Source organism: Salvelinus sp. IW2-2015, unplaced genomic scaffold (genome assembly GCF_002910315.2).
Source record: "Salvelinus sp. IW2-2015 unplaced genomic scaffold, ASM291031v2 Un_scaffold4072, whole genome shotgun sequence".
Taxonomy (NCBI): Eukaryota; Metazoa; Chordata; class Actinopteri; order Salmoniformes; family Salmonidae; genus Salvelinus; species Salvelinus sp. IW2-2015.
The window spans coordinates 33,330-47,420 of record NW_019945344.1 but is presented as its reverse complement, the minus strand read 5'-3'; the positions used below and the strand labels follow the sequence as shown (position 1 = coordinate 47,420).

At 41.9% G+C, this 14,091-nt stretch overlaps 1 protein-coding gene and 1 non-coding gene across 2 annotated transcripts in view; one reads left to right on the top strand and one right to left on the bottom strand.

Moving 5' to 3' along the window:
- The first annotated feature begins 172 nt into the window (after positions 1-172).
- On the top strand, positions 173-7,594 carry LOC112076835 (uncharacterized). Its single transcript, XR_011477925.1, has 4 exons — positions 173-249; positions 6,123-6,268; positions 6,400-7,279; positions 7,424-7,594. It is a non-coding gene; the product is annotated as an uncharacterized protein (transcript).
- A 1,970-nt stretch (positions 7,595-9,564) lies between these two features.
- LOC112076837 (deleted in lung and esophageal cancer protein 1-like) overlaps positions 9,565-14,091 on the bottom strand; it is a 10,678-nt gene continuing 6,151 nt past the window's right edge. The window contains exons 3-4 of the mRNA XM_024143500.2: positions 10,287-10,407; positions 9,565-9,987 (exon numbers count right to left, since the gene is read on the bottom strand). Of these exons, the coding sequence (XP_023999268.1) occupies positions 9,861-9,987; positions 10,287-10,407 (248 nt within the window). The 3' untranslated portion in view covers positions 9,565-9,860. The remainder of the gene's footprint in view (positions 9,988-10,286; positions 10,408-14,091) is intronic.

The following is a 14,091-nucleotide window of genomic DNA, read 5'->3' as shown; positions in this document are numbered from 1 at the left end:
GGTTCTGGGTGGTAGAGGTTCTGGGTGGTTCTGGGTGGTAGTGGTTCTGGGTGGTAGCGGTTCTGGGTCATAGCGGTTCTGGGTGGTTCTGGGTGGTAGTGGTTCTGGGTGGTAGCGGTTCTGGCATTCCGGACACCTTTTGATTTATCTGTTCTGCTAAAACGTTTTTTAACGAACTCCGTCATCTCCTCAGGTCTGACTGTAGCTGATATTGATGTGTTTGAAATCAACGAGGCGTTCGCCAGCCAGGTGAGTCTCTGTATAGAGTAGTAGTACTTTGGACACAGACTGACAGACACAGACTGACAGCCTTGTTCCTCTCTAAGTTTCAAGGGCCTTATTGCTTTTATAATAACGGTTTTCAACCTATTGAAAGGAAGACGAACTACATTTTTTAATAAAATGTCATTTTAATTTATAGTCTCGGGCAAAAGCCAGTTGTTGGTTCTGAAGTTGCTAACCAACAGACTGGTCTCTAATTCTATTCTCATGTTTTGATCCAGTCGCTCATTCTATTCATTCCACGTTGCTATGCTAAACACATCATTGGCATTTAGCTACCTAGCAGAGGTTCAATGATGATGAAAGGAAAGGGGTATACCTGTTATAATTATCATTCTGTCGTTCTACCCCTGAACAAGGCAGTTAATCCACTGTTCCCATGTAGTCCGTCATTGTAAATAAGGATTTGTTCTTAACTGACTTGCCGAGTTAAATGACTATACCTTGATTTCAACAAGGAACACAGACTGAGACCAAGGTCTCTTTTACAGCTGGGCCCTGCGTATACATGTTTACACATACAGTTTAGGTACAATGATAAGAAATTACACAAGATGAAACAAAACGATCACAGATAACACAAAAAATCATCCCAACCGTGAAGCACAGGGGTGGCAGCATCATGTTGTGGGGGTGCTTTGCTGCAGGAGGGACTGGTGCACTTCACAAAATAGATGGCATCATGAGGGTGGAAAATTGGGTGGATATATTGAAGCAACATCTCAAGACATCAGTCAGGAAGTTAAAGCTTGGTTGCAAATGGGTCTTCCAAATGGACAATGACCCCAAGCATACTTCCAAAGTTGTGGCAAAATGGCTAAAGGACAACAAAGTCAAGGTATTGGAGAGGCCATCACAAAGCCCTGACCTCAATCCTATAGAAACTTTGTGGGCAGAACTTAAAAAGCGTGTGTGCGCAAGGAGGCCTACCAACCTGACTCAGTTACACCAACTCTGTCAGGAGGAATGGGCCAAAATTCACCCAACTTATTGTGGGAAGCTTGTGGAAGGCTATTAGCAACGTTTGACCCAAGTTAAACAATTTAAAGGCAATGCTACCAAATTATAATTGAGTGTATGTAAACTTCTGACCCACTGGGAATGTGATGAAAGAAATAAAGCTGAAATAAATCATTCACTCTACTATTAGTCTGACATTTCACATTCTTAAAATAAAGTGGTGATCCTAACTGACCTAAGACAGGGAATTTTAACTGGGATTAAATGTCAGGAATTGTGAAAAACTGAGTTTAAATGTATTTGGCTAAGGTGTATGTAAACTTCCAACTTCAACTGTAGGTTATTCCCCTAATAGCACAAGAACTTGCATTACCCAAAGCAGTTACAAGCAATGCAAAAGTAGAAATCCTCCAATAAATGTTTCAAATGGGCGACAGGGGGACAAGAGTCTCAAGTTTAAGTTTGGTCAACAGGCTATTCCATAAGCAAGATGCATGTTGAGGAAAACAGGAACAGGAAAAGGCAGCCATACCCAACTCTGTGGAGATCGCAGGGACCTCAAGTGTAATCCATGTTGTGACCTGGTAAATAAGAAGGTAGTTTATTCAGAAGTGCTTTATAGACAAACACGAGAGCATGTTGTTCTCGTCTCACGGACAACGAAGTCCAACCCACATTATGATATAAAACACAGTTGTAACGGGTGTTCTCCTCCTCTTCGCTTGAAGAGGAGGAGTAGGGATTGGACCAAAGAGCAGCGTTGTTATATGACATAATGAATTTATTAAAGTAAAGACGAAAACACACGAAAACACTTTAACAAACTACAAAACAACAAACGACGCAGACCGACCTGAACATAAGAACTTACATATACACGAAGAACGCACGAACAGGTACAGACTACAAACAAACCGAAACAGTCCCGTGTGGCGCTACAAACACAGACACAGGAGACAACCACCCACAACAAACAATGTGAAACAACCTACCTTAATATGGTTCTCAATCAGAGGAAACGTAAAACACCTGCCTCTAATTGAGAACCATATCAGGTAACCCATTAACCAACATAGAAACACATAACATAGAATGCCCACCCCAACTCACACCCTGACCAACTAAACACATAAAAAAACAAAGAAAACAGGTCAGGAACGACTTCTGTAGCTAGCATCCGTAATAAACGTAAGTGCACAATGATAAGTAGCATCCAGCGATTTAAGTGTTGATGCCGTAGCATGTAGATAATATCCCCATCTATAATATCCCCATCTATAATATCCCCATCTATAGCATGCATGTAAATAATATCTCCATCTATAATATCCCCATCTATAATTATCCCCATCTATAATATCCCCATCTATAGCAGCATGTAAATAATATCTCCATCATTAATATCCCCATCTATAATATCCCCATCTATAATATCCCCATCTATAATATCTCCATCTATAATATCCCCATCTATAATATCCCCATCTATAATATCTCCATCTATAGCATGCATGTAAATAATATCCCCATAATCTATAACAGACATAAAAGTTGCTTGCACAATTTGTCTTCTATTTGTAGAGGACAAACATGTCCTGTTTCTATAGAGAAAGCCTAGCTTGATTTTTACCGGTTACAAAGTTTGTCAACATGCATTTTAAAAGACAGTTTATCACCCAGCCATATCCCTAAGTATTTATACGCAGAGACCTGATTAATTCGAGAGCCATCTAAGCTCGTAAGTGCAAGTGTATTTTCAGCCAACTTTTTGGACCTATTAACAATCCTAAAATGTGTTTTCTTTGCATTTGAATCAATCAATGCAGTTCAATCAATCGATACCTAGTCAGTTGTACAACTGAATTCATTCAACTGAAATGTGTCTTCCGCATTTAACCCAACCTCTGAATCAGAGAAGTGAGGGGGGGCTGCCTTAATCGACATCCACGTCGTCGGCGCCCGGGGAACAGTGGGTTTACTGCCTTGCTCAGGTGCAGAATGACAGATGTTTACCTCGTCAGCTCGGGGATTTGATCCAGCAACCTTTCGGTTACTGGCCCAACGCTCCTACCCACCAGGCTACCTGCCTCCCCGAGAGACAAGAACTTCAATAAATAATGATTTATTAAATCATTTCTAAATGGGCAACAAACTTCAGCAAATAATGATTAAATAAAGAATTTATAAATAGGCAAAAGCCAGCTAGCTGATTGTCAAGTCAATAAGATAATTATGGAGGATAGCTAGGTTAAGACTAACGTTACTTATCCTTTGCTAGCTAGCTTGCTAGCCAACTAAAACTAACACAATATCACATCCAGCAGCTGAAATAACTGCAGACTACTTTGTTTTACCTTTGTTTCTATTGCCATTTCTTTGGCAGGGATGCAAACTAGTAACCTTTAGGCGAAATTCAGCGTTTTTAATCCAAAATAGATGACCTACGTGATTTGTGTAGATCTTATCAAGTTATAATGCATTAATTGCTTACTGGACCGTGGCAATCTGTGTGAAATGTTAGCTAGCTAAAGAACTAACCACTATCTGTGAACTGATGTTTTCCCACAGTATGTGGTTAATTTTCAGAATGAGAGAATTAGGTGAAAATGAGGCATTGTAGCTGGAGCTGGGCCTGTCTTAAGCTGGATGCCTCTATAGAGGTGACAGGAACAAACAAGTGTATCTGGAGCTGGGCCTGGTTTAAGATGGATGCCTCTATAGAGGTGAAAGGAACAAACACACACTTTCCTTCTTTCTCACTTCTTCGATACAGTGGCTAAAAGGGATATGCCAGGTGTACTCTCTGCCTGAAAGAGATCAATTATGCCAACAAAGGTTTATTTAAAAATAAAAAAAATAAAAAAATAACCTTTATTTAACCAGCCAGTTGAGAACAAGTTCTCATTTACAACTGCGACCTGGCCAATATAAAGCAAAGCAGTGCAACAAAAAACAACAACACAGAGTTACACATGAACAAACGTACAGTCGTTAACATAATAGAAAAATCTATACACAGTGTGTTCAAATGAAGTAAGGAGGAAAGGCAATAAATAGGCCAATAGTAACGAAGTAATTACAATTTAGCAAATTAACACTGGAGTGATAGATGTACAGATGATGATGTGCAAGTAGAAATACTGGGGTGCAAAAGAGCAAAACAAGTAAATAAAAACAATATGGGGAAGAGGTAGTTGGATGGGATATTTACAGATGGGCTGTGTACAGTTGCAGCGATCAGTAAGCTGCTCGGGGGGGTGCGGAGCTGTTGGCTGGGGTTGGGGTAGCCAGGAGGAAAGCATGGCCAGCTGTAGAGAAATGCTTATTGAAATTCTCGATTATCGTGGACTTATCAGTGGTGACAGTGTTTCCTAGCCTCAGTGCAGTGGGCAGCTGGGAGGAGGTGCTCTTATTCTCCATGGACTTTACAGTGTCCCAGAACYTTTTGGAGTTAGAGCTACAGGATGCAAATTTCTGTTTGAAAAAGCTAGCCTTTGCTTTCCTAACTGACTGTGTGTATTGGTTCCTGACTTCCCTGAAAAGTTGCATATCGCGGGGACTATTCGATGCTAGTGCAGTATGCCACAGGATGTGTTTGTGCTGGTCGAGGGCAGTCAGGTCTGGAGTGGACCAAGGGCTATATCTGTTCTTAGTTCTCCATTTTTTGAAAGCGGCATGCTTATTTAAGATGGTGAGGAAATTACTTTTAAAGAACAACCAGGCATCATCTACTAACAGGATGAGGTGAATATCCTTAAAGGATATCCTGGCCAGGTCGATTAGAAAGGCCTGCTCGCAGAAGTGTTTTAGGGAGCGTTTGACAGTTTGAGTTTGAGTTTATTTTTATTTTTACAGGGACAGTGCACATTAATCAACGTTTCAGTAAAAGTGCCGGTTTTAGCCAGCCGGCTAATTTTCAACCGCAGTCCCTGGGCAGGTTATTAAAAACAATTACAATATAGACAATAGCAACATAGAACAAGCAAGACATAGCATCATAGGACAAGCAAGACATAGCATACAGACAGAGCAACATAGGACAAGCAAGACGTAGCATACAGACAGAGCAACATAGGACAAGCAAGACGTAGCATACAGACAGAGCAACATAGAACAAAAAGCAGCAAGACAAAATTCATAAAAGCAACAAAGTGTTTCCACACCTTACAGACAACAGACATGGAAAGCGGCATAGTGATCAGGGGTGGTCGTTTGACTGCGGATGGATGCAGGCAATGAGGCAGTGATCGCTGAGATCCTGGTTGAAAACAGCAGAGGTGTATTTGGAGGGCAAATTGTTCAGGATAATGTCTATGAGGGTGCCAATGTTTACGGATTTAGAGTTGTACCTGGTGGGTTCCTTGATAATTTATGTGAGATTGAGGGCATCTAGCTTAGATTGTAGGACGACCGGGGTGTTAAGCATGTCCCAATTTAGGTCACCTAACAGAATGAACTCTGAAGATAGGGGGAAATCAATTCACATATGGTGTCCAGGGCACAGCTGGGAGCTGAGGGGGGTCTATAACAGGCGGCAACAGTGAGAGACTTATTTCTGGAGAGATACATTTTTTTTATTAGAAGCTCGAACTGTTTGGGCACAGACCTGGATAGTATGATAAAACTCTGCAGGCTATCTCTGCAGTAGATTGCAACTCCTCCCCCTTTGGCAGTTCTATCTTGACGGAAAATGCTGTAGTTGGAAACCTCTGAATTTTTGGTGGCCTTTCTAAGCCAGGATTCAGACACGGCTAGGACATCAGGGTTGGCGGAGTGTGCTAAAGCAGTGAGTAAAATAAACTTAGAGAGGAGGTAAAGATAAACCCTTGAATGAGTAGGTCTGTCCAAACGTTTGACTGTTTTGACTATGTGTGTCCCAGGCTGTGTATTGCGTAGAGAAGCTGGGGATCCCCCTGGAGAAGGTGAACCCTAACGGAGGAGCCATCGCCCTGGGTCACCCTCTGGGCTGCACCGGGGCCCGCCAGGTTGTCACCCTGCTCAACGAACTCAAACGCAGGGGCAGGAGGTAAGGATATGTCTAGTCTCATCGAATCCTCAATCGTATTTCCTCTTGTCCTAGATCTACTATATAGTCTAGAAAGTAGTCTCATCCCCACCCCTAGCCTTGCTTACCATAACCCATGTTGTGTTCCCCAGGGCCTATGGCGTGGTGTCCATGTGTATCGGAACAGGGATGGGAGCTGCAGCAGTGTTTGAGTACCCTGGACCTTAGAAGGAGCTGATCAATAATAATATTGATGAAGGGCTTACACTGTGATGCTTCTTACACCTTTGACAGAATCCGCCGTTGATTAACTGTTGAGGTGTTCCTGCCCTGACTATTGAGTACTGACAGTTTGTCAGCTGTGTGATTCATCACAGAGTGCATGTATTTACATTCCATATAAATGACGGCACGAGAACTGACTGGTTCATCATTCCGTAGATTACTGTATGTTAATTCCTTGCCAAAGTCTGATAAATATTTTAAGTGCCTTGCATTTCAGGAAAGCAATGCATCATTGTGCTTTGATACACCGCTGTACAAATCAATCTGTAAATATGTGATTTAGTTTGACATTTTCAATGTTAGGGGCTGAAAGGGTGATATAGAATAACATGGGGTAGAATAGTTAGGAGATATGGAATAACATGAGGTAGAATAGTTAGGTGATATAGAATAACATGGGGTAGAATAGTTAGTTGATATGGAATAACATGGGGTAGAATAGTTAGGAGATGGTGATATGGAATAACATGGGGTAGAATAGTTAGGTGATGGTAATATGGAATAACATGGGGTAGATTAGTTAGATGGTGATATGGAATAACATGGGGTAGAATAGTTAGGTGATATGGAATAACATGGGGTAGAATAGTTAGGAGATGGTGATATGGAATAACATGGGGTAGAATAGTTAGGATATGGTGATATGGAATAACATGAGGTAGAATAGTTAGGAGATATGGAATAACATGGGGTAGAATAGTTAGGAGATGGTAATATGGAATAACATGGGGTAGAATATAGTTAAAGGTGATATGGAATAACATGAGGATTAGAATGTTAGGAGATGTAATATGGAATAACCTGGGGTAGATTAGTTAGAAGGTAATATGGAATACATGAGGTAGAAGTTAGGGAGTATGGTATATGAAACATGGGGTAGATAGTTAGAAGGTGATATGAATAACATGAGGTAGAATAGTTAAGCACTATTTGCACGGGACTAGTATTACTAGAGAACGTTGGTTATGTAATTATTACTCTAGAAGTTTCTATCCCAGAGGATGACTGGGATGGGATTAGTTTTTCCAAACTGACCCCTGTAATTCTTACTTTTTTCCAATAAATTCAACAGATGACAGAAGCTGGAGTTGTTTTTCTAGGCTTGAAGATATTTCAACATGTCCAGCAGTAAACAGGCTACACTGATAACTTGAGCTTCGTTCCCAAGTTTCAAAACCATCTTGGTTAATGTCGCGCATAATATGAATTGAGAAGTGTGATCATATCATTAGGAATTTTAGCGGTCCGCCGTAAAATACATCCTAAATGCCCCCAGCCTTCAGATGGGAGTAAACGGTACATCCTAAATGTCCCCGGCCTCATATGGGAGTAAACAGTCATCCTAAATGGCCCCCAGCCTCAGATGGGAGTAAACAGGTAACATCCTAAATGCCCCCAGCCTTCAGATGGGAGTAAATAGTACATCCAAATGCCTCCAGCCTTCAGATGGGAGTAAACCAGTACATCCTAAATGCCCCCAGCCTTCAGATGGGAGTAAGAGACATCCTAAATGCCCCAGCCTTCAGATGGAGATAACAGTACATCCTAAATACCCCAGCCTTCAGATGGGAGTAACAGTAATCCTAAATGCCCCCAGCCTTCAGATGGGAGTAAACAGTACATCCTAAATGCCCCAGCCTTCAGATGGGAGTAAACAGTACATCCTAAATGCCCCAGCCTTCAGATGGGAGTAAACAGACATCTAAAATGCCCCCAGCCTTCAGATGGGAGAACAGTACATCCTAAATGCCCCAGCCTTCAGATGGGAGTAAACAGTACATCCTAAATGCCCCAGCCTTCAGATGGGAGTAAAACACATCCTAAATGCCCCCAGCCTTCAGATGAGTAAACAGTACATCCTAAATCCCCCAGCCTTCAGATGGAGTAAACGTACATCCTAAATGCCCCCAGCCTTCAGATGGGAGTAAACAGTACATCCTAAAATGCCCCCAGCCTTCAGATGGGAGTAAACACGTACATCCTAAATGCCCAGCCTTCAGATGGGAGTAAACAGAACATCCTAAATGCCCCCAGCCTTCAGATGGGAGTAAACAGTACATCCTAATGCCCCCAGCCTTCAGATGGGAGTAAACAGAACATCCTAAATGCCCCCAGCCTTCAGAATGGAGTAAACACGTACATCCTTACTCCCCAGCCTTCAGATGGAGTTAACAGTACATCCTAAATGCCCCCAGCCTTCAGATGGGAGTAAACAGTACATCCTAAATGCCCCCCAGCCTTCAGATGGGAGTAAACAGTACTTGATCTGTGTTTTTATGCTCTGGATGAGAAAGGGAACTTGTTCCAAACGGTTAGGTCAGTTGTATGATGCTTTCCCTTCTATTAACAGAGTTGCATTAAATAGGCACAATATTTTTTTGTGATGCGTTTGACGATGCTCAATTCATTCACACAAAATGTATGCCAAACATACCCTCGTAAAACTGACCATCCTACCGATCCTCGACTTCGGCGATGTCTTTTATAAAATAGCCTCCAACACTCTACTCAGCAAATTGGATGCAGTCTATCACAGTGCCATCCGTTTTGTCACCAAAGCCCCATATACTACCCACCACTGCGACCTGTACACTCTCGTTGGCTGGTCCTCGCTTCATACTCGTCGCCAAACCCACTGGCTACAGGTCATCTACAAGTCTCTGCTAGGTAAAGCCCCGCCTTATCTCAGCTCACTGGTCACCATAGCAGCACGCGCTCCAGCAGGTATTTCTCACTGGTCATCCCCAAAGCCAGCACCTGATTGGCCGCCTTTCCTTCGACAATGTCCTTTTTGCCTGACTTCCAACGTTTTCTTCCTTTTTCCAAAGTGTATTTACATTCTTTGATAAATGTGGTATCAGATGCAGGTCTTTCTGTTCAGAATACCAGTATTATAAATCATCTTTGACCTTGGACCTCTGGACAGAACATGCTGGACAGACCAGTTGATAGTGAGTTGTGTTCTAACAGTCCATTGAAAGCTCTAGGTCAGCGTAATGCTCAATAAAAACACAGAAACACTTGTGAATAGTTGAATTGTTCATTTCCATAAACCAACAACGTACACAGTAACATCTGAGGGGAGGACAGCTCCAAGTAATGGCTGGAACAGAGCAAACGGAATGGCATCAATACCATGTGTTTGATGTATTTAATGCCATTCCACCCATTTTGCTCCAGTCATTACCACGAGCCCATTCTCCCTAATTAAGGTGCCACCAACCTCCTGTGCTATTCACAAAGTACAACACGTGATAAATACATGCAAAGAGTGCACAAAACTGTTGACAGTGTTCTCAGGTTAAAGTCCTGTCCTCTGAGACTCCTGCTAAATGTCGGCTAGTAGAGACACAAATCTCTCGTGGAAGGAGCCGCGTCCCTGGACGTGTAGAGATAAGGGGGGCTCCCCCAGGACCCCCTCCACTACGGCTGTGGCTTGGAACTCCCTCTCGTTGCTACAGGAGACAAATTAGACTTGGTAGAGAACCAGTAATGATAGAGTTATATTGTCAGAAATATGTAACCAAACCATATAGAGAAATATGTCTCTGGTATGTAATAAACAGTAATACAGTAGTAGATGTGGTTATTTCGGTGTTACCTGGCCGTTGAGCTGATCTGTAGGGGCTGTGTGTTAGTTAGGGGTAGTTACCTGGCTGTTGAGCTGGTCTGTAGGGGCTGTGTGTTAGTTAGGGGTAGTTACCTGGCTGTTTAGCTGGTCTGTAGGGGCTGTGTGTTAGTTAGGGGTAGTTACCTAGCAGTGAAACTGATCTGTAGGGGCTGTGTGCAAGAGGAGACAGGATACTCCAACGGCTTCAGGACCCCACAGTCAGGAGTCACTCTGAACTCTGACCCTTCCTCCTCCTCACCAGAGTCTGCAGACAAAGACAGAGTTAACATACCATCACCAATCACAGGTGCATTTTACACCCTTTCTGGTTTGTTTGAAATCAATCGCATGCTTTTTGAATTGTATAATTTCCCCAGTACATTTCAGCGTCAGATGGAACCAAAATAACGATATCACTGGTGCTCCCATCTTCAAAAAAGTTACGAGTACCACATTAAATGTATTTTTTATTGATTGAGATGCAGCCTATATTGGACCTTTTATTAATACATTTTAGAATAAGGCTGTATCATAACAAAATGTTGAAAAAGTCAAGGGGTCTGAATACTTTCCGAATGCCCTGTATATGTACACTCAGCAGTTCACACACCATGTAAACCACTGGGAAGACAGGCAGCAGTTAAAGTAGATGGCCCTAGCTAGCAAAAAGACCGTACAAAATAATTATGCTTATCACTCCTGGAGCGATCAGGAGTCCTCTAGCTCTAGAATGAAGCAGACCACAACAAATATAAAATACTTAGCATACTTAATAAGTGACAAACAACAAAATATATAAAGATACATTTATCCCATTACTCAACAATATGAAAGCAGATCAAATACAATAGAACAATCTTCCCATACATCTAACAGGTAGAATAAACCTCTTCAGAATGGCATGGCTTCCAAAATTGTCATATTTATTCTCGGTAATACCAATTACCCCACCGAAGACATTCTAAAAAAGTATTTGGGCAAATAAAACTCAGAATAAAAAGGAACGTTTTACCGTCAGAGGGTAGTTTTAACCTTACTATGGAAGAAAATTAAACATATTCTACAAGAACCATTATCCCTCTCTAAAAACACAACCTTACGGAACAGTTCTTGGATAGGTTTTCAGAATTCACTGATAAATTGGTCCACATGGAAAACTAAAGGCATAGAAACCGTAAATGACTTGGTAACAGGAAATACATGTATTTCCATGACTGAATTAAAAAAGCCATTTTGGATATTTTTTTAAATACATGCTACTTAAAAGTTTGATATCAAGACATTTTGATTTGAAACCTTTTGGACATCAGAACGATCTGTATTGGAGTCACAAAAGGATGTTGATATGATAGGCAAGCTATACAAAACCTTGCAGAGCCTATCTACAGTTGAAGTCGGAAGTTTACATACACCTTAGCCAAGTACATTTAAACTCAGTTTTTCACAATTCCTGACATTTAATCCCAGTTAAAATTCCCTGTCTTCGGTCAGTTAGGATCAACACTTTATTTTCAGAATGTGAAATGTCAGAATAATAGTAGAGAGAATGATTTATTTCAGCTTTTATTTCTTTCATCACATTCCCAGTGGGTCAGAAGTCTACATACACTCAATTAGTATTTGGTAGCATTGCCTTTAAAATGTTTAATTTGGGTCAAACTTTTCGGGTAGCCTTCGACCTGCTTCCCACAATAATTTGGGTGAATTTTGGCCCATTCCTCCTGACAGAGCTGGAGGCTGGGGTAACTGAGTCAGTTTGTAGCCTCCTTGCTCGCACACACTTTTTCGGTTCTTCCCACAAATTTCTATAGTTGATCAGGGCTTTGTGATGGCACTCCAATACATTTACTTGTTGTCCTTAAGCCATTTTGCCACAACTTTGGAAGTATGCTTGGGGTCATTGTCCATTTGGAAGACCCAATTGCGACAAAGCTTTAACTTCCTGACTGATGTCTTGAGATGTTGCTCAATATATGCACAGAATTTTCCTCCCTCATGATGCCATCTATTTGTGAAAGTGCACAGTCCCTCCTGCAGCAAAGCACCCCCACAACATGATGCTGCACCTCCGTGCTTCATGGTCTGCAAGCCTCCCCTTTTTCTCCAAAAAACAACGGTCATTATGGCTACAACAACCACCTGAGCCACTGCTGTTTCACCCCGCTATCATCCAGAAGGCGGGTCATACAGGTGAATCAAAGCTGGGACCGAGAGACTGAAAAACAGCTTCCAGCCAAGGCCATCAGACTGCTTTAACAGCCATCACTAACATTGAGTGGCTGCTGCCAACACACTGACTCAAATCTCTAGCCACTTTAAATGAAAAATGGATGTAATAAATGTATCACTAGCCAATTTAAACAATGCCACTTAATATAAGTTTACATAACCTACATTACTCATCTCATATTATATACTGTACTCTATACCAATCTACTGCATCTTGCCTTTGCCATTCGGCCAACGCTCATCCATATATTTGTATTGTAGCATATTGCTTATTTCAATCCTTTACACTTGTGTGTATTCAAGGGTAAGTTGTGGAATTGTTAGGTTAATTACTTGTTAGATTTTTATCTGCACTGCGGTCGTAACTAGAATAGCACAAAACCTGCTTTCGCTTACTACTCTTCGATCACCGTTACACACTCCCTTCTATCTGTTAGATTCAAAAACAACGTTATGATGTAGTATTAATCATGTACACGATTGTTTCCTTTGCCCCACTCATCGCGAGCACAGCTCTGAGCCCCACCTCACCTCCATCCCCATTGTTAGTTATGTCTTACTCATGAAGCTGTTCTTAGCAAGATACATGCACCATGGTTACATCTGAACGCTCTACAACTAGCCTAAACTACAGTGATCCGATGCGCTTACCTCAAGAGCATGCTAGTAATAGCATTATCAGCTTGGAATGCAGTGTAGCCATTGAGGTCTACATCAGTACACATACATAGGACTAAACAAGTGGAGTAGCATAGCACGATGATGAGAAGCTCTAGAACTACGAGGGTCCATAGATCCCCTTATGGACAAATCGTAGCTACATTACAACGATATCTGAAGCGGATCGCTTAGGTGTTTCCCATTCTCGTTCTCACCACAAGCCCTAGGGTACTGAACCCGTGCACAGGACCATGGTTACCTATGAGACGCTCTAGTACTACGCACCCCGGGTTCTAGCCTAATAGGAATAGCACGTAGTCCACCAGTACCAGGACCCATGCTTCCACCAATCGACAAACTCTAGTAAACTACAGGACATGCCTTTGTCCAACACCGGCCTATGTATGTTATCCAGTACCCCAAAGTAAACTACAGGAGGCCCCATGTTTGACCTGTATAGACCTTGTATGACAAGCTCTGAGTAAACTACACACCATGGTTACCTATGAAGGCTCTAGTAACTACAGACCATGGATTACATATGAAAAGCTCTATAACTACAGACCATGGTTACCTATGAGCAGCTGCTTATAAACTACATAGGACCATGGTTACCATTGAAAGCTCTATAACGTACTGACCTTTGGTTACATTGAAAGCTCTATTAATACAGCACCATGTAATGAAACTCTAGTAACTACGACCATGTGTACTATGAAAGCTCTAGTAACTACAGGACCATGCGTTACCAGAGAGCTCTCAAGTAGCTACGATACCATGGTTACCTATAGAGCTATCCAGTAGCTAGAGGACCATGGTTAGCTATAGCGAACGCTCTCCAGTAACGTACAGGACCGATGTTAATATGAAGCTCTTAAGTTTAACTAACGAAGGTACCGGATGGTTATCGCTAATGACGAGCTGCTGAGGAACTACAAAGACCATGGACCTAGAGAGCTCTAGTAAGACTTACAGGACCCATTGGCTTTACCTATGAGGCTCTATAGTAACTACAGGACCATGCGTTACGTCATATGTGAAATGCTTCTCAAGTAAAAAC